This window comes from Leguminivora glycinivorella, chromosome 8 (genome assembly GCF_023078275.1).
Source record: "Leguminivora glycinivorella isolate SPB_JAAS2020 chromosome 8, LegGlyc_1.1, whole genome shotgun sequence".
Taxonomy (NCBI): domain Eukaryota; kingdom Metazoa; phylum Arthropoda; class Insecta; order Lepidoptera; family Tortricidae; genus Leguminivora; species Leguminivora glycinivorella.
Genome location: NC_062978.1, coordinates 21,560,162 through 21,579,787, shown reverse-complemented (window position 1 = coordinate 21,579,787; position 19,626 = coordinate 21,560,162). Strand labels below are relative to the sequence as shown.

Below are 19,626 nucleotides of genomic sequence, written 5' to 3'. Positions count from 1 at the left end.
TTTTTTTTTATTATTTTTCCTACAGTCAGAAATCCATTGTCTATCACATATATTAACTTCTCGTTAAAAGAAAAAATCATGCATTTAAGGGTTAAGTGCATTTTCACGTTATCCGATCCGATATCGGATGTAGGACCGATATCCCATACAGTTAAGCCGCCATCTTTGATTTTTGCCTTTGAAATCCTTCCGACATTCGATATCGGGACGGATAATGTGAAAATGCACTTAGAATAAAAGCCACAAATTTTAGTCTAAGTAGGTAGTTTTAATCTAAGTTAAACACTATATTCTCATTTCTAATACGAGGTTTTCTACCTAGATAGACCTCTTGTTTCTGCACCCTTTTTCAAGCTCTTTTAAAACATGAGAAATGATAAATATCTTGTCTGTGCTTTGTCTATGTCGCAACACCCGCAACTCACAGTTTCAGGTCACGTGTATGATCGAAGGTGGAAAATTTCATGAGCCGTAAAATATTGTTAGACAGTAGATTTACGATCCAGATCGTTAAACGTGCCGTCTTCAACCCCAGAGATTTCCAATATTTTTCAGTCAGGAGCGCACTTGTAAGTTTATAATTTTGTCACGACGCTCCAAACTAGGTACAGTCGGCGCCAATAGTATGACACAACTAAGACCACAATAGTTATTTGTTTTACAAGGGGGTAAAGTTGTTGTTTAACCGCACGTGCCAAAATTGATACCCGAGCAAGCGAAAGATTCCATATTCTTACTTCAACAATATTCCAACTTCTTACTCGCTACACTCGCGGTTCAAAAAGTGGAATCTTGAGCGTTGCGAGGGTTTCAAGGCACGAAGGTTAAACAAACTTTGCCACCGAGTGAAACACAAAATTTTTCACCACACTAATACGAACAAAATACGGACTAAAAAACATCAAACTAAATTAAATCTATCAATTTATTCAATATTTATAATTCAAAATCATCATTTATAGGCAAAAATCTACCAGTTATCTTAAGACATCAAGTTAAAATTTGTATGAAATTACTTTGCACTCTTGTGGATAAAATGCAATTTTGCTATCCGTTTTCGAATAGCAAAGTAAGCCTTTACCAGTTGGTGTGGTGAAAAAATATTTGACTCGATCTTATTTGTAGAGCTAGTTAGTGGCTATAAGAAGCGTTCTGGAAGAGTAACATGTTACTGAAGGTGACTGAGTGACTGTAGGTTATTTAAAACAGATTGTAGACATGACAAGGAGTCTCCTTGCTTTCTGCCTCGGTACGTAGGTGAAAATCAAATGTGGATGGCATGAGTTCTTCTATAGCTGTGAAACAATGCGAAACAATGGATAGCTTGTAGCAAATGTAATTCCTACATACCTGCCTAAGGCCCAATTTAGACGGTACGAGAACTCGCATACGAGTTTTATTACATTGCGGTATTTGATGGCTGTGCAAAATTGTTTGTAACCTCAACATCCCGCAATGTAACCAAAATCGCATGCGAGTTCGCACGCCGTCTAAAGCCCCATTAAGGCCCAATTTAAACGGTACGAGAACTCGCATACGAGTTTTATTACATTGCGGTATTTGATGGCTGTGCAAAATTGTATGTACCTAACATCAACAGCCCGCAATGTAACTAAAATCGCATGCGAGTTTGCACGCCGTCTATCAGGCCTAAGTATTCGAAGAAGAAAGTAGAATAAAATAACAGGGTTAAACACAAATACTTTAATTATAAGAGGACGGATATAATAATAATGTTATGGAAACATTCATTAAAAAGATAAAGGGTCCCACAAATTACCAATTCGCTGAACGACGTCGTCCTGTCAGTTCCGGTTCCGGTCAGGGTAAGTAGCCGAATGGCACAAACGCTCACGAAACGAAACGCTCGTAGATATCTATCTCTATCGCTCTTGTGTATTGGCGCGACAGAGCCAGACTACCTTTCTCGGCGTTTCGTTTTCGTTTCGCGTCGGAGAAATGCCATTCGGCTACGGGGCCTGGCCCCGTAGCCGAATGGCATTTCTCCGACGCCAAACGAAAGCGATACGCCGCTGGCTCTGTCGCGCCAATACGCAAGCGCGATAGAGATAGATATCTACTAGCGCTTCGTTTCGTGAGCGTTTCGTGAGCGATTGTGCCATTCGGCTAGCCACCCTGGTCCGGTTCGGTAAATCTGTTAGCCCATTTAAGCCTTCAGATTTCGACTAACTAAAATTTATTACTACTTCCAGTAGCCGATAACACGAAACTGACAGAATTAGTGTGTTGCCTGTACAAAGGTAGGGCGCCGCTTTTCGCCAGTTGGAACAGACTGGCGATTAGCACGAGGATGGCTATGGACAGCAGGATCCAGCGCGCCATCTCCATGTATCCTAGCAACGTGTGGGACTGCTTCAGCTCTTGTTGTATCTCTGGAGGTAATTCTGCGCTCTGGGGAAATAAAGAATGGAATTAGAAATTGAGGGTACTGAGGCCAATTCGAACGGTCCCTTGATACCTGAATCTATCATTCTCTCATGAAAAATGTATGTACGGACAAGTAACAAATGAATCATATAACTATTATCACGTGGATATCGAATCGACTTTTATGTCCTACGAGAGTAGTTAGGTGTATCCTTAAATTGGTGTTCAAAAATGTACTTTTCGACTCTATAACTATTAAGAAAGAACAAGCAAAAAGGAATATTTTTACTGGGCGATATTTTACGCAAATTACATAATGACCGATCATCAATGAATAATGTTTAAAATAATTTACATTGAAAATCAAAAATTACTATTTACCTCTTCGATCCAGACCAACGGGAATACGCCCGTGCGAACATTCTCCAGCTGTGGAATCAGCTTCATCTGTCGCAGCTCGATATTGAACTGCAGACGTCTGGCACCTTTCAGCACGGCACCGGTAACCTGAAAACAGTGTTCTGTATTAGGTATTTTACTCACCGCCGCCTGAAAAGAAAAGGGTATCTTCATTGGGTTCACGTACCTACATTAAAGTGTTTTGCTTCTTTTCATCTGGTGTCTCCAGTGAAATATTGCAGATCTCGGATTCGCGTTAAAAATATAACAACCTCTCCTAGACCATAGATTAAATATAAGAAGATCATACCATCCCATACATTAAAATGCGACCGCCTAAGAACGCGCATACACTACACCACACATATATGGCGATGGCGCCACAAAAAAATGTCTTGTAGCTTTCGATTATACTTGTAGATGGCGTTAAGAGTCACTATTGATGTAGATTTATAGCTCGAAAGTGACACTTAACGCCAATCTACAAATTATCGATGGCAGCAAGGCATTTTTGTGGCGCCATCTATATGTGGTGTAGTGTATGCGCGTTCTTAGGCGGATCTTTTTATTTTATATTTAATCTATGACGACACCCAAGAAGGAGTATCTACGAGGTGCGATCCTCACCTAATCAAGATACACGGCTTTCAATGAATGAATAAATGAATGAATGAATGAATGAATGAATGAATGAATGAATGAATGAATGAATGAATGAATGAATGAATGAATGAAGAATGAATGAATGAATGAAGGTCAACAATTCTTCTGCCTCCGATTACGGTACTAACTCCTCTGACTTTCGTAGGCAAGTGTGTCAACATCTTCCGCTGAGCTTAACGACTAGGGATCAAGGTTCATGTAGGAATGTGTTGTATTCCTATTATTTGTCTAAACTGATACCTAGATAGATAGAAGTGAGGCAACATATCTTACGATAAACTACTAAGGTGTTCTCATTCTCACCGGGTCAAGGTACAGGTAAGTGTTATGTTTCTCCTTATCTGGACTGATGCCTCCGGCGAAATATTGTAGCAACTCTTCGGAGGCTAGGTAGAAGTGTGGCAACGTCGCTAACGCCGGCGCACCCTGGCAAGGCTCCAGGTTCACCACTCCCATTAGCAGGCAGCCGTCGTGGTTGGCGCTCCAGTTCCTGATAAAAACAATGAAGTACCTATCTATCTAATAGTCTGTGGGAATACCAAACTTACAGACATAAATTAAAGCCTGGGATACAAGGCGTTTGTAAAGGGGTTGAAAGAATACGGAATTGTGATATTGCAGTGAGAGGCCGGGAGCCCATCTACACCAAAATGAACTGATATCCTACAATTGTATTCTACGACACCCATGGTAGGAAAGGGTATACAATTCTTAACCCGTCACTACACAAGTTCGGTAAAATTTACCAAGACTAGCGACTACTCCCTAAAAAGTGTTACTTATCATTATTTTAGTCAGGGACTCTATAGACCTATATAGCCAAAATTTATTTATTTATTTAATCTTTATTGCACAACAAAATAAGGTACAAATGGAGGACTTAATGCCTCAAGGCATTCTCTACCAGTCAACCAATGGGCTAAACCAGAAAGATTAAGTAGGTGCAGTGTCTTAATAAAAAGAAGGAAAAGGAAACTGTAACCTAAACTATGGATAGATGAATATTAAACTATACATATTCAAGATAAACTTACATACTTATATACGTAATAAAAATAAACATACATATATATTTACATTGTTATACCTATATTATACCTAGTGTGAATCATTAAGATGACGATGAAGAAACTTTGTCAAGGAAATACTTGCGCAACATGCGCTTGAATGCGAATTTGGTCTGTGCTTGTCGAATTGAGAGAAGAAGAGAGTTCCAAAGTCTAATTGCCTGGACAGTAAAAGAGTTGGACATAAAACCGGTACGATGTTGAGGGACAATAAGCCTTAAACTACGAGAAGAACGAAGACCAGCGCCAGGGCGTGGTGTATCAAATTTGAATATCGAGCGGAGATATTCGGGGGCTGACGGGTCAAAGAGAATCGAGTATAGGGTACATAAAGTACGAAGAGACCTACGTTCTCGAATAGGAAGCCAATTGAGCATTCTACGGAAAGAAGAGATGTGGTCGTACTTACGAAGGCCAAAAACGAAACGAATACAATAAGAAGTTAAAAAGCGATCAATTGTCGCTTGTTATTTGTAAGTTGTAACTCAATCAATCAATCAATCAATCAAAACATTTATTCGTAATAAACTACACATTATGCATAAAATGGCTAAGAACCTCTCGTAGCGTAGTGAAACCATGTTGAAATGTGCCACATCTTTGTATATATTTTCACTGACTATACCACGAAGCTAATCTACTGTAAACATTTTGGTTTAGAAACTCGGTGAAAGCGATGTTTCTTTGAAAATGTACGGCCTACTGTTACTCATGACGAAACATTGTTTTGTTAGTAGGTATGTAAATTGGGAAAAAGTAAATACATACTTTCGACAGAAGCACTTGTTATCCGGGTTCGCAGTTTTAGCCGCCAACACTTCTTCTCCTATTTCGTAGTAGATCGCATTCATGTCGAAAATGGTTGCTGGTCCAACCAAATTAGCATACAGAGATCTAAAAAAAAAAAACAAATTATTATAAAAAAATATAGGATAAAGGAATTGTAGATATTATGGTAGGTAGTAAAAGTATACGCGACTACAGAGGAACCATGCGGCTGTCCCTATCAACTCCGACTGGCCAACCTCGTTGAGCTTTGGCAACCTCACTCACCGACAGGAACATAAGTAAGACTGTTAATTAAAATAATATTATGAATATCAAACTTGCTATGCGAGCGCGTGTATTTACTTACTTATGTTGTTAATTCGAATAATATCTCGGAAAACAAAAATGGTTACTGGCAAGGGATTTTTAACAAGAAGTAGTTATTTGTTTTACAAGGGACTAAAGTTGTTGTTTAACCGCACGTGCCAATATTGATACATTTGATACACGAACCAGCGAAAGATTCCAATATTCAAAAAGTGGAATCTTGAGCGTTGCGAGGGTTTCAAGGCACGAAGGTTAAAAGAAACTTTGCCACCGAGTGAAACACGAAATTTTTCAGCACACCAACATGAACAAAATAGAACATGAAACTATATCAAATCCATCAATTTATTCAATAGATATTATGATTCAAAATCATCATTTATATGTAAATTCTAGCAGCCAGCTTAAGACATCAAGTTAAAATTTGTATGAGATTACCTACTTTGCACTTGTGGATAAAATGCAATTTTGCTATCTGTTTTCGAATAGCAAAGAAAGCCTTTACCAGTTTGTGTGGTGGAAAATGCGATTGTAAATTCTCTCGTGCAATCCAAGCAATAGGATCGCAGTCACAGAGCTCGCATCACGTGACACATATAATGTACTCGTAGATAAAGTGCACTATGAGTTGGGAGGGCCTAGTGTTATTTGACTTATTTGGCTACAATTTACGGCGTTTACAGAGATGAGCAGCGCGATTGAGTAGCGTCTACACTATTAAATAGTACCTATAGCAGCCCAGGTTTTTCCTAAAAGTTTATTTTTACAAATATTCCGAAATTTCATGAGTGCAGGTTGTAAACGTTGACACAACCACAGAATATAATTATAATAGTACAAGTACAGAAGGCTCACTCATTGTATGTTCACAAAATGCCGCCATTCTACATTCTTACCTACATTAACAAACGGACCGCACGCGAGCAGCCGACATTGAATTCTATTGCGCCGCGCGAAGGTCGTCATCACAGAATGGGCCGCGAACTCGTGGCCGCCGGCATGTACTTGTAGCGCGGCAATAGAATCGCGGAGTGAGCCGCCCCTGACACAACTGTGTCAGTCCAGTGGCTTTACCATATTAAGTTATATTCTAGTTATTAATTTTTTTTGTCATGATATTTTTATGCAATAAAGTTTTTATCTATGTATCTACCTATCTATCTATATTAAATTACAGCCTGGCAAAATAGAGTAGAAATGCTAAAGTGACTCAATTGTTGCCACATGCAAAACGGCTTACATAGACGCGAGAGAACATATTATGAAAATGAAATATTTATTTTTCAAGTAGGCATATTACTATGCTCATATGAACGTCAAATAAAACTACGCCGGCCCTACGTCTCAGCCTCGAGAAGATTTCAGTCCCCCCTCAGTTGGGATCCACTATGAGACCGGCAAGAAACTCGGCGGGCCACTTCTTTTACATTTAACATGCATTAAATAACAAGATACAATTTAACATGCAAAAGTATTCATCAAAAAAAATGTTAACAGACTAAGGTAGGTACTCAATGAAAATTAATTTCAATAAATTAAGAGAAAACATATCAAATTGTCACAGAAGAAAAAGATAATATAAATCTCAATGTCATTAAATATGTACATTACATAACATAACATATTTGATGTGCTTTCTTATCTGAACTGTGTCCTCTACACATAATACAATTATTTAAATAGCTATTCGTTTATTGTAGTTTCTGGTTCGGGCCATGCATGTTTGTCTGTCAAATAGTCCTCGACTCTGTAATAAGCCTTTAATATCAACGATTTTTAAGAGCTGGGAGGGGTAATCTCAAAGCAGTGTCAGGTAACTAATTATAAAAATGAATGCATTGCCCAACAAATGATTTCTGTACTTTGCGGACACGAAACTTCTTTATGGCAAGCTTATTTAGTGTGGTGAATTTGAGTTGACTTGAAAGCTCCGTCAAGTAGTTGAGGTGATCTCTGTCTAATTCTAACCTGCATACTTCAGGTTCGAAGCAGTATAACCGTTCAGGGGCGAATCCTCAAGCGGTGGAAAGATGGACGCATCAGACCCGTTCAGCTGGTTACAGTAAGGGTCTCGCCAATTCATCTGTTTCTTGCCCTTGTAGGAAACTATGTGTCCTAGATCCTGGATGTCTTTTGTACCGCGCACCATCTCGTATGGACCGGATTCTGTCAGGTTCATCTGAAGAAGAAAGTTAATGAACATTGAAAAGCATCATCCTCCTTGCGTTATTCCGGCACTTGCAGGCTCATGGCAGGCTGGGGTCCGCTTTACACTAATCCCAAGATTTGGCGTAGGCACTAGTTTTACGAAAGCGATCGCCATATGACCTTCCAACCCGAAGGGTAACTAGGCCTTATTGGAATTAGTCCGGTATCCTCACAATGTTTTCCTTCACCGAAAAGCGACTGGAAAATATCAAATGACATTTCGCAGATAAGTTCCGAAAAACTCATCGGTACGAGCCGGGGTTCGAACCCGCGACCTCCGGATCGAAAGTCGCACGCTCTTACTCAATGAACATTGAAAAGCACCGTTAGTTTATTAAATGGTTAATGGTGACATCATCAGATACGATTGTATGGATCGGATACGTTCAAGTCAATAATGACATTTTTAATAAATATCGTATCAAAATAGTATTTTATACAATCGTGATATAATACACAGCTTTTCAGTCGAGTCATGTTTAGGTCAAAAAGCTTGCTGAGTGGCCTAATAGTACGGTAAGAGAGTGAAAAGCTTAATTATATCACTATTGTATACAATACTTTTTCTACGAGTCATCATCTTCATCATCAATGGACGAAAATATCATCATTCAAGTTAAAATTAATGTTAATAGCGTCGTTCACCGTTTTATCAACATCGAATTACCAAGCAATCAATTGTTTGTAATAGTCGTCTCTGATTGGCCGATAACGCGACAGATAAAAAAAAATGTGTTTCAGATGCAAAAAAATTGGCCAGGGTATCGCAAATTAGTATAGAAATTGTATGAAGTTATATTTTTAAAATTATTACAGTTAACTAAAGTCAACTATAATGAGATATTATAGTTGAGTCGGAACTGCCATAGAGTATCCAACACTGAAAAGTTAGCACTTATAGTTTAGTCTGTGGTGTCCTAATTGACAGATTACAGACGTCGAGAAGAAAAATTAATATTTCAGCTAAACTAATATATCTGGATCGGGCTGCTGAAGCCATTTGCATTTGCGTCGTTGGAAAATCAGCGAGCTTTTTGTTCCCTAATTTTTAAGTCCCTACGCAAAAACGACGGGGTGTTATAAGTTTGACGTGTCTGTCTGTCTGTTTGTCTGTCTGTCTATCTGTTTGTCTGTCTGTATGTGTGTGTGTGTCTGTGTCTGTCTGTGGCATCGTGGATTTCGATTTAGTTCTTTATTGACTTTATTTAAACAGGTATACTTACATGGCCAAACATGGAAAAGTAAAAACCTTTCCCGTCTTCAGAGGGACGCAATGCAGCTGGTTTATCAGCTTTAATTTTTCCGCATACTAGAGCTGAAAAATTACGGAAAACTGTCAGTAGAGGCGATATTACAATATTATCATCACGTCGTCAATAGAAAACGGAACTACTTATTGCAATATTTATATTTTTGCTATACAATTAAACAAATGACTAGTATCGGGATTCATAATAATAATAATATTATGAATCCCGATCTAACATTAAACCAATTATTTACATGAAACATTTAGAAGACTAAGCGCAGACCTTAAAAGCTAGGTTGTTAAACCAAGGTTACTGGCAACATTTCCTCGCATTATAGCAATGCTCCATTTTGTTACTAACATAGATAATAAGACCATTTGATGTCTGAATAAAAAAAATGCTGATAAAGTCGATGAAAGCTTACAGTTACTCGAAAATCTTGTCATATTCATATACCTTTGTAATATTCCATTCCGGTCGCGTACAAAACATAGACATAATTTAAGCCCCATTTAGATGGTACGAGTCTTTCGCCTCGAACGTACGATTATTGAAGTACGAGAAAAAATATCTTATCATGTAAACGATGCGTAGGATATCGCACGGGAGGAGGCGATAATCGCCTCACCTTTGATGTTTGTATGTCTCCTTGTAAACAAAACACGTATGCGTAAATCGTATACGAGTTTATGCGCTACTCAGTCGAAATGAATTACGCTGCTGCGCGTGCAAAATTCGCTATGCGATTTTTAACGATTTTTCGTTTTCAATGCCATTTTAAACCTTATTTCTAAATACATATGCTCCAAAAACAGCGTCGAGCTCATTTCAGTATTACAGGTTTTATCAAAAGTAGGTATGTGATGCCCATACATTGAATGTTCCTCCTATAATCGCTAACTGCAATAAATCACATAACTACATTATCTTCTTATAACAGCAGTTTTGGAATTGCGCCTGCTATGTGAATTATGACTCATAGCTATATTTTCGGAAATATTGTATAAAAAGATGTGTTAGATGTTTGTGCCCGATTTGTACAATCTCATACACAGCGATAATTTTGTACTATTTGTAGAAATCGTGAATGTTCAGATCGTGTGTTTTGCGTCACATAGCAGGCTTTTCTTATAAAAATCTAGCCTACTCTCTTAAAACTTGTTTAAATGGTGTTTGGTAGGTGGGTTTGTAGTCAAGTATAACCTCTATAAATGAGACAGAGAGTGTAGTTTCCTTTTTATTGAGACTATGTCTGAAAGTACTCACTCTGACCGAATAGTTATTTTTTAATATTTGTTAAAAATAAATCATTTCAAATTGTTTTTAAATTAACTGTCAGATATTAATAAATTTCTGACAGTTAATTTAAGTGTTTAGTATACTGACAAATTTCGTGTAGGGTTCAGTGCGTGTAAACGTATATTACAAACTATCGAAATACGATAAAGTTATGCTAAGTAACTCAAAAAAATAGCAAGTGATTTAACATTGCCTTGAAGTGGTAAGACATCGTTTTGTATTAAATTTTGTGTGATAAGATCTATCTATTCTTTCTGGAAACATTTTAAAATAAATAAATGAAAATGAAATGTTTAATAAATGAAAAAAAGCTGACTTGAGAAATCACATTTAAAGTTTTGAATGACATAGACTTTTTATCTTTTTCGAATCAAAAAAGAAAACCGGCCAAGTGCGAGTCGGGCTCGCGCACAAAGGGTTCCGTAGCAGCAAACCAAAATTACAGTTAAATCAACCTATCTCAAAAACTATAAGAGATACTTTGATCAAACCAAAAATCGTTGAAAGAGTTAATTAGCATGCATCACCTCTATTTTTTTTAGAATTTTATACCCCGTAGTTATAAAAATAGAGGGGGGGGGACATACTTTTTACGACTTTGAGAGCTGATATCTCAAAAACCGTTCACTTTAAGAAAAATGTTTTTTAGAAAACTTTATATCATTTTAAAAGACCTTTCCATTGATACCCCACACGGGTATGTACATCGAAAAAAAAATTTTCATCCCTCAGTTACATGTATGGGGGGCCCCACCCCCAATTCTTTTTTTTACTATTTAGTGTCATAATTTTGTAGCGGTTCATACAACACATATTCCCATCAAATTTCATCACTGTAGTACTTATAGTTTCCGAGTAAATCGGCTGTGACAGACGGACAGACGGACAGACGGACAGACGGACAGACGGACATGACGAAACTATAAGGGTTCCGTTTTTGCCATTTTGGCTACGGAACCCTAAAAATGGAACCCATATACAATCATGTACTTTCTTGTCAATCCGTTTATCAATTTGTCAATATTCTTTATTTCGGAAAAACCCTATACTCAAGTGTACTGTACCGTTCCTTGAAGCTGTAAAAAAAACCTTATTTCTAAGTAAATACAACATATGTTAATTGAGTCGAAAAAAATCTACACTCTCAAGAAAGTCAACATTAATAGGGTACTTCCGGTTGACCTAAACTATGAAATTTGGAAAATAAATCGTATTACACCATACATCAGTACATGATTATATGAATATAGTTGTGAGAAAAAAAATAGTAAAATATACACGTAACCTTCGGTGTTCGAGCCAGACTAGCATTATCCGGTTTTTTCAAGTTAAAACATGCATAATGAAAAAATATTCAGTACATAACATTGAGCAACTTTGTAACTGAAATAACCTTCATTCATAAAAATTAATGGAATAAATATATTCATTATATAGTTGTAATATATTGATAGTAATATATTAATTTCATCGAGTTTTTTATTATAATATTGTGTATTAAGCTTACAGTATTAAATCGTGGTTTTTCTGAAATAATTAATTCGAAAATGAATTGCTAAATTACAAATAAACAACAACATAGTTAATTCAAATCATATGATTAAATAACCATGTGACGATAAAATGCACAAGTTTCTCGACCAAAATGGGCGAGAAACTCGTACCATCTAAATGAGGCTTTAAACTCCTCGCGCCCCACTACCCTCACTAGTCACGTACTGATCGTACTATATTCCCCAGATAGGATACACATTTGCTAAATTCATTTTTCCGGGTCATAAATCGGGGGAAGAGTGCTGACCAAGATAATAATACAATTTGCAGACACGTGAACGCCATTTTTATAGGCAGCAATTTATTTTCACAAACATCGGTAACTTTATTTAAGTAAGTACTTATAAATTGTACAATTGTCATTTTAAAAATTGTGTTGATTTTTATTTACATTTTAAATGAAAATTGGTTAAGACAATACAGGAGGGGTCAATTTTCCATACAAACGCTCTCGAATTTTTACAATTTCTAGAGCTAATCAAAAATCTCTAAAAACGGCCTTTTTCATTATGGCGCAAAAAAAGGTGTGATACTCAATATCGGTAACAATTAGCCAAAAAAACTAAACGGTCCCATACAGGCTATTTCAGTGTTATTCAGATTCTCAAATTGCGTTCAAATTGATTAAGCTTTGAAAGAGGAAACAGTCGAGAGCGGAACCTCGATTTTAAAGATTTTTTTTTTTTGATACACATAGTTAATAACACTAGTTTTTTTTTTTTTTTTTTTTTAAATCCTGTAACTTCTGACTCCAGTCCCCGCGAATGATACGGGCGGCTGAATTCAAATAATCGTGTTTTTTTTTTTTTGTTCCTGTATGCACAGTATATAAAATCTGTGTGTAATAATGAAATATGTGAAATAATGTACTGATGAATAAATAAATGATAATGAGTTATGTACCATTAAATTTTTTGAGTTGGTTAACTATATAAGTGATAAATTTACAGAATGATTCTAGAGTCGTGTTTTTTGTAATAATTTCCAACAGGTTATAAGGGTCAATTTTGAGATTTTGACATATGATTTCGTGGTCGAGACGTGGGTTTATAAATTTAGGGCAATATCTAAGGAGATGGTCTATGGATTGTGGAGTGGTTTGATCGCATGGGCATAGGTCATCGGGGGTGATTTTGAAGCGGTGGAGGTACGTTTTGTGATAGCCATGGCCGGTGAGAATTTGGGTGAGGTGGAATGATAGCGTAATCTTATTTCTGAGATTTTGGATGTCGTCCAATGTTGGTAGCCAGTTTTTTAAGTGCAGTCCGGTGGTAGAGCTTATATATATGTTTTTATGAGTTTCTTTGGTCTCTGTTCGGCAAAGGCGTTTTATGTAAGATACGGGGATCCGGTCGAAGTCAGGAGTGTTATGAAGTGTAGCGGCGATTTTTGCTTCTGTATCAGCGTCCTCATTTCCTGCGATTCCCACGTGTGCTTTGATCCAGCAGAAAGTTATGGACCCAGTTTGTTGTAACAGTTTAATTGCCTTGTGGATTTTGTTTACGGTGTGGTTGGTGCTGCTTCTGTTAGTAATTTCTTGAAGAGCTGCCATGGAGTCGGAGAAGATGGTTATATTTTGGAGTTTCAATTCTAGGGATGTTTCGCAGGCTGCCTCTATAGCAACACATTCTGCCTGGAAAGCCGTGCAACATTCATGTAGTTTTATCTGCTTGATGGTTCTCTTGCCGTCTGGATAATATATGACAAATGCTGCGCCAACTCCTCCGTCGTGTTTGCTGCCGTCGGTGTAAATGTGATGCATATCTATAGTATTGTAAATCTCGAGGTCCTCAGTGTTGTTCACTTTGTTTATCTCTGTTGATATTCTTTGGGACGGGTGAAGTAATTTTGCTGGATGTATTTTCGTGTCTAGAATAGTATCTGAGCGTAGATGTTTGCTGATTCCGGTGCGTTTGGTTTGTTCAATTTCTGCTATTTCTTTGACTTTCAGATGAAGTGGGATGAGATCTGCTAGGGCTATGGAAGCGATGGTAGGGAGCGTACGGAAGCCTCGGATGATTTTGATTGCAAACCCTCTTTGTAGACTGAGTAGGGCGTTGGTTACTTTTTTATATTTAGTAGCGCTGCTCCAAATCTCTGCGGCATACGTTATAGTGGGTTCTATTACGTGTTCATATATTATAGATATATTGGCGGAGTGTATACCCCATGTAGGGCGAATATAATGGCATAATTTGCCAAATAGCTTCTGCGCCTTTTTAATGATGTACTCGCAGTGACGGATAAACTTAAACTTTTCGTCAATTACTACTCCAAGAAGTTTGAAACTGTCAGAAAATTTTAGGGTTACATTATCCATGAAAAATGAGCATGTCTTGGCTTTAGGGGTACAGGTGATCATTTGAGTTTTTTCCGGTCCAAAATTAAGATAATTTCCTGAGCCCCAACGAGATATGACTTGCAAGATATGGTTCGTGTTAGTTTGTAGTTGTTGTTTATCTCGGGCTGTACAGATGAGGAGAACATCGTCAGCATAGGCCTGGATGTAATTGCCATCAGGGAGGTAGGTATCTAGCAGGCTGTCCATTATAAGATTCCATATAATAGGTCCAAGTACTGATCCCTGAACGCAGCCTCGGTTTTGTGTCTTGGTGGAGGTTGCATCAGCGTAATTAAGATATATTGTGCGATCTGAGCAGTAACTTTGGATAACTTTGTATATGTTTCCTGGGCAATTTATGTGTTTTAGCCGTATAAATAGTGCAGGCCACCAAGCATGATCGAAAGCGCCTTGGATATCAAGTGATATGGCAACCACTAACTTTTTTTGAGATTTAGCTTGCTTCATGATGTCGATTGCATGGGCTAGTGCATCAGTAGTTGATTTTTGCTCTTTGAAGCCATATTGTTTTGGATTTGCTGTATTAGTAATATGCATATGATGCGTTAATCTTTTTGCTATCAGTTTCTCATACATTTTACCAAAAACGTTAAGTAAGCCTATGGGTCTGTAGGAGGCGACGTCGGCATAATCGGATTTATTAGGCTTCGGGATAGTCTTTATAAACGCGGTTTTCCAGTACTTTGGGAAGTAGCAAAGTCGTAGGCAGCGATTAAGGAGTCGGGTAAAGAGCATCGGGTATGTGTCGATGAAATGATAACATATGTCAGGTGTGAGGTGGTCGATTCCTGGAGCTTTTTCGAGTTCATTGATTTGCTCATTTCTATAATTTCTTCTTGTGTGAAATAGTTATCATTATTTCCATTTGAAGGGGAGTTTATCAAAGTTCTGAGAGTCTGTTGTTGGTAATTATCATTTAAGTTGTTATCGTCGGGGAAAAACTTATGCATGAGGGCTTCAGCTGTTTCTTTACTTGAGTTAGTGTATTCGGTTGGTGATATTTTCAAAGTTGTTGTGGGTTGCGGCTGGGGAACATCTTTTAGCAGTTTATTGGTAAGAGTCCAAACATGTTCATGGCTCTGGTTTGAGCAGAAACTTCTGAAGTGTTCTGATGATGTTTTGTGAATAGCGGTAACATATTCGGTTCTGGCGTCTTGTTGTTCTTTGATTATGTTGTCTAGATTTTTATTGCCTTTTTTAAGATCTTGTGTTCGGTGATGCAAGTGAATAACCCTCTTTTTCAGTTTAGTGAGGTCTTCCGTCCACCATACTGCTTTCGTGTGGTTAGATTTTCTCTTGATAGTTAAGTCATAGGCTCGTAAGATTGCGTGGCTGAGGTTTTTTATGTATTCGTCTATTTTATTTTCATTCAAGTTGTCAAAGTCGGGATCTTCCAGACCTGCTGATATCACTTCTTCTTTTATTTTGGAGGTCACATTTTGCCAGTCTGCCATATCGGTATTGTACCTGTAGGTAGTTTTCGTGATGTTTTTTCGTGGCGTTTCATTTTCTAGGTAATAAGAAAATTCAATGGCGTGGTGATCAGATGAGGGTGAGACGTCGTGATTAATTTTCCAATTTTGAATGTGATTTACGATGTTTCCTGATGCGAGAGTGAGATCGATGATCGATGATCTGAGTTGTCCTTGAAACAAATTTTCGAAAGTAGGTTCTGAACCGATGTTGCATACGTTGAGGTCGTTTGCTATGATGAGGTCTTGCATGTCTATTCCTCTTTGGTTATTCCTAGTAGATCCCCACATTGTGTGCCAGCCGTTGAAATCACCGCAAATGATATGTTTTGCATGCCTGTTTGATTGTAAGTATAATTCTAGATGTAGAAGAGTGTTAGATACGTCTTCATCAGGTTCGATATATACGCTTGTGAGTAGAATTTTGGAGTTCCGTAAGCTTAACTGTACTGTAGCTAGGTTGCTGGTACAATGCTGGGTGATACCGAGGGAAGCTCCAAGGTCGCTTTTAACAGCTATGCAGGCTTTTACTCTGTTGCTGATTGATGGAGTTTGATATAGGTTGTAGCCGCTTATAGCCTTTAGAATATTGTTTTTTCCCACGTATGGTTCCGTGATGAAAGCAATATCGTATTTGTGTAAAGTGAGATATTGCTTGAATTCATGTGTTGCCGCAAATCCTCTACCCAGGTTGGCTTGTAGAAATTTTATTCTGTTGTGTGAAGTGGGTCGTGGAGTGTTGTTGTAGGCTGGACAATGCGGTTGAGTGCCCTTAGCAGTATCTGATAGTCATTCGTGCTAATTTGTCTGCTTTTCTCCACTCAGGGCAGTCCTGGCTGTATGCAGGATGGCAGCTTTTCCTCTCATCTTTTTGACAGCAGTTGACACAACGGGGAATGTTATTTCTATTTGGGCAGCTTCTAGTATCATGTTTTTCTGAACAAAAACCGCAGTTGGTTGAGTTGGGGCAATTGATTGCCTTGTGGTTGTATCCTAGGCATTTAAAGCATTGATACACCGGTGACTGTTCTAAGACTAAGACTTGTAAGTATCCAATTTTAACTTTTGTGTTAATGAGCGCACTCCATAGAGCGGGGCTAGTTTCCATGATGATGTTTCTTGTGGTGCCGGAGCGTCCTGCAGTGGTGCGAATGGGTTTCAGAATAAAGTCTTGTTCTGGTATATTATCAGTTAACTTTTTGTTTTGTTTGGATACCGCCTCTACTAATAACACTAGTATATTTAACTAAACACCCAAATTGAAAGGGGGTTTTTCCATTTTAGCATTTTCGCTCCTGTGGGCCGATTTTTGAGTCTCACTGTCACTAAAATACCGGTTGAAAACGGTGAACTGCCTATTATATTCAGTGACAATTTTCTGAATTCGAACGCTGTGAGACTCCAAAATCGGCTCCCTGTACCGTCTTAACAGGTTCAGTGCGGTACTGGGTCGAAAGGCCCTATATGGTTGATTGCGAGTCTCTTGTGCTAATCCCAGAAGCGACTTTGCGCATTTAAATAATGTATTACATACATGTATAATCGATTAACCATTAGTCAATATAATTTTTTTTGTTTTTTCTGATAATGTCTTTCATTTCATCACTATTATCCTCACCCAATGCAGAGTTTCCAACACAGTTAAGGTGGATGCCATCGAAGAAGAGGTCTTTGACCTTGACCCTCAGGAACGGGTCCGTGAGGTTGGTGAACATCTGTTCTAGCGCCCCGTTGACCATTCCAGCCAGGCTGGGCATCAACTCTTGGACTTCAAGAAGAGCTGCCTGAAACATGTCATGGGTACCTGAGTGCCACAAAAAGTAAGAGACAACCGTATGAATAATGTGTAGCCGCAGTACTTTGCGGCTGTTTAGAACTTGAGTGTCCTAAGTCAAGAAGTTTAATGTCAGAGAGAAAAGTTCATACAAATAAAATGGCGATTTTGGTCGAGTCCTCCACTATTGTTTTAACTTCAAACTCAGACAAATCCATTCATCTATTTAAGAAAATAATATATAATTTGCTGCATGTCCTTAACACCCAAATCCCTAAATCTGACGGCTGGGTTCAGTCAAGTTTGAAGTTAAGTGGCTCATATTTTTAAATTATAGAAAAATGGAAAAATTCACACCTCCGGCAGGACTCGAACATGCGGCTGCGGTTTTTCCGGAGCTAGCCGCGCTCCCATCTGCGCCACGGAGGCCTGCTTGATGTGTGCGAATTTATCCATGCCTTCCCTCAATCCTTAAACGCCTTAGGGTGGCGTATAGCAACATTTACCCGCAAGAATACATCTTAACAGGCACTGGAGTCTCAAGTTACATTGAGAATTCGCCAGTAACAATGTGCTAACCCATACTATTTTTTTTATCATGCAGAAACTATATGTAATATCGCTCGCAGATGTTTCTACATGATAAAAAAAAACAAATTAAGTAAAAAGTAAATTAATAAAGTAAATTAAACAAAGACTCATATTAAAGAAAAAAATAACTTAGAGTTGGTTCGTGCCCTTACCATGTAAGTGAAGTTGATGACAGTAACTTCATCCTCCTCTGACAGGGAGCCCGTCTCCTTCTGGTCGAAGACGAAGGTCTTCTTCAGCATGTACTCCACCGTGTCGTTCTCGCCATAGCCGAGAATTATCCTTTCTCTATATTGCCTAAAAAAGAAAATATTATCACTGATATAATGTTAAATTCTTAGGACTAGGGAACAAATCAAAATATTTTATTAAATATTTTTTGATTCGTTTTTTTAAGTAGTACCTAACACTACTATAATTATATAAATAATAAACTAAAGAAAAAGCGATCAAGCCCACTGGCAGCGAAGCCGGGAATCGAACCCAGGTTTCCAGCTAACGCGGCTGACGTGATACCCACAACCTTCGACCGCCGAGGTACCTGTCGAAATTTCTCTAGTCCTTTATGAATCCTTTTGCAGGATTATGACATACCAGTGGGCTTGATCGCTTTTTATTTGTTTATTTCAGTTTATGATTGTTAGGACATACTTTGAAGTTTGAAGGTCTAAGCTTTCTGTTAGGTTGTTCAGACTTTTTCGATAGTTAACGGATTATACAAGCAATAAGGTAATGTCGACGCTAAATGCACAGAGCTAAAACACGCCAGCCTGCGACCATTCACTACCACTACGTGGCTGATTCATCATCCAAGATGGGCAGATAATAGTTGAAATCACCGGTTGATCACCAAACCACCAAAAGTTACTCGATATTGGTCACCACCATGCTCTTACTTATAGACGTAGGGCCCGATCTCTTGAAGCGTTGGCTTGGCTCCGGCGCTGATCTCCTCGGCGTTGGTGACATTGAACACGTAGACCTTGAAATTTAGCGGCATTGGCAGTTTCTGCCACTTGTCGAACATCTGAGAGGACGGGTCTATCTGTACGCTCTGAAATAAATTACGAAAATAACTCAAATCTATCTAGATGGTTTGAATTGTCTTTTTTGGTGTTTAGAGAGAGAAGTATACATTTAGAGCAAGTTAACTTAAACATTTGGATCGTTGGTTGCATCAAGTGCTAGTTGCAGTTATTGAGAAGCAAAACTATAAGAAGTGTATATGACGCATCATTGTGTACAACATCACCTTAATCACCTATAGGGAAAAGGGTTAATTTACACGACATAATACTTCTTTAAGAAGTGAACCAACTTACAATTTTTATCGTGACTTCTTTTTGGGTTCATTAAAAGCTAAACTTCTTACAATTGTGCTTATTACCTTCTGTATTTGTCTTCTGACAATCTTCGGTATGCCCCACGTCGCAAGTAAAATCGCCAACATCAGTCCACACAGCGAAATAAAAAAAAACAATCGCGGCTGTTTTCCTATCATTAC

The 19,626-nt window shown here is 38.1% G+C and overlaps 1 protein-coding gene across 1 annotated transcript; it reads right to left on the bottom strand.

Annotated features, from left to right (window-relative positions):
• Positions 1-2,141: 2,141 nt before the first annotated feature.
• LOC125228739 (sensory neuron membrane protein 2-like) lies at positions 2,142-19,623 on the bottom strand. The gene is given in 11 exon segments (XM_048133404.1): positions 2,142-2,412; positions 2,770-2,895; positions 3,754-3,940; positions 5,286-5,411; positions 7,581-7,623; positions 7,626-7,791; positions 9,044-9,135; positions 17,376-17,541; positions 18,275-18,419; positions 19,019-19,176; positions 19,510-19,623. Coding segments are annotated over 11 exon segments (1,545 nt in total). The 3' UTR covers positions 2,142-2,190.
• Between the last annotated feature and the right edge of the window lie 3 nt (positions 19,624-19,626).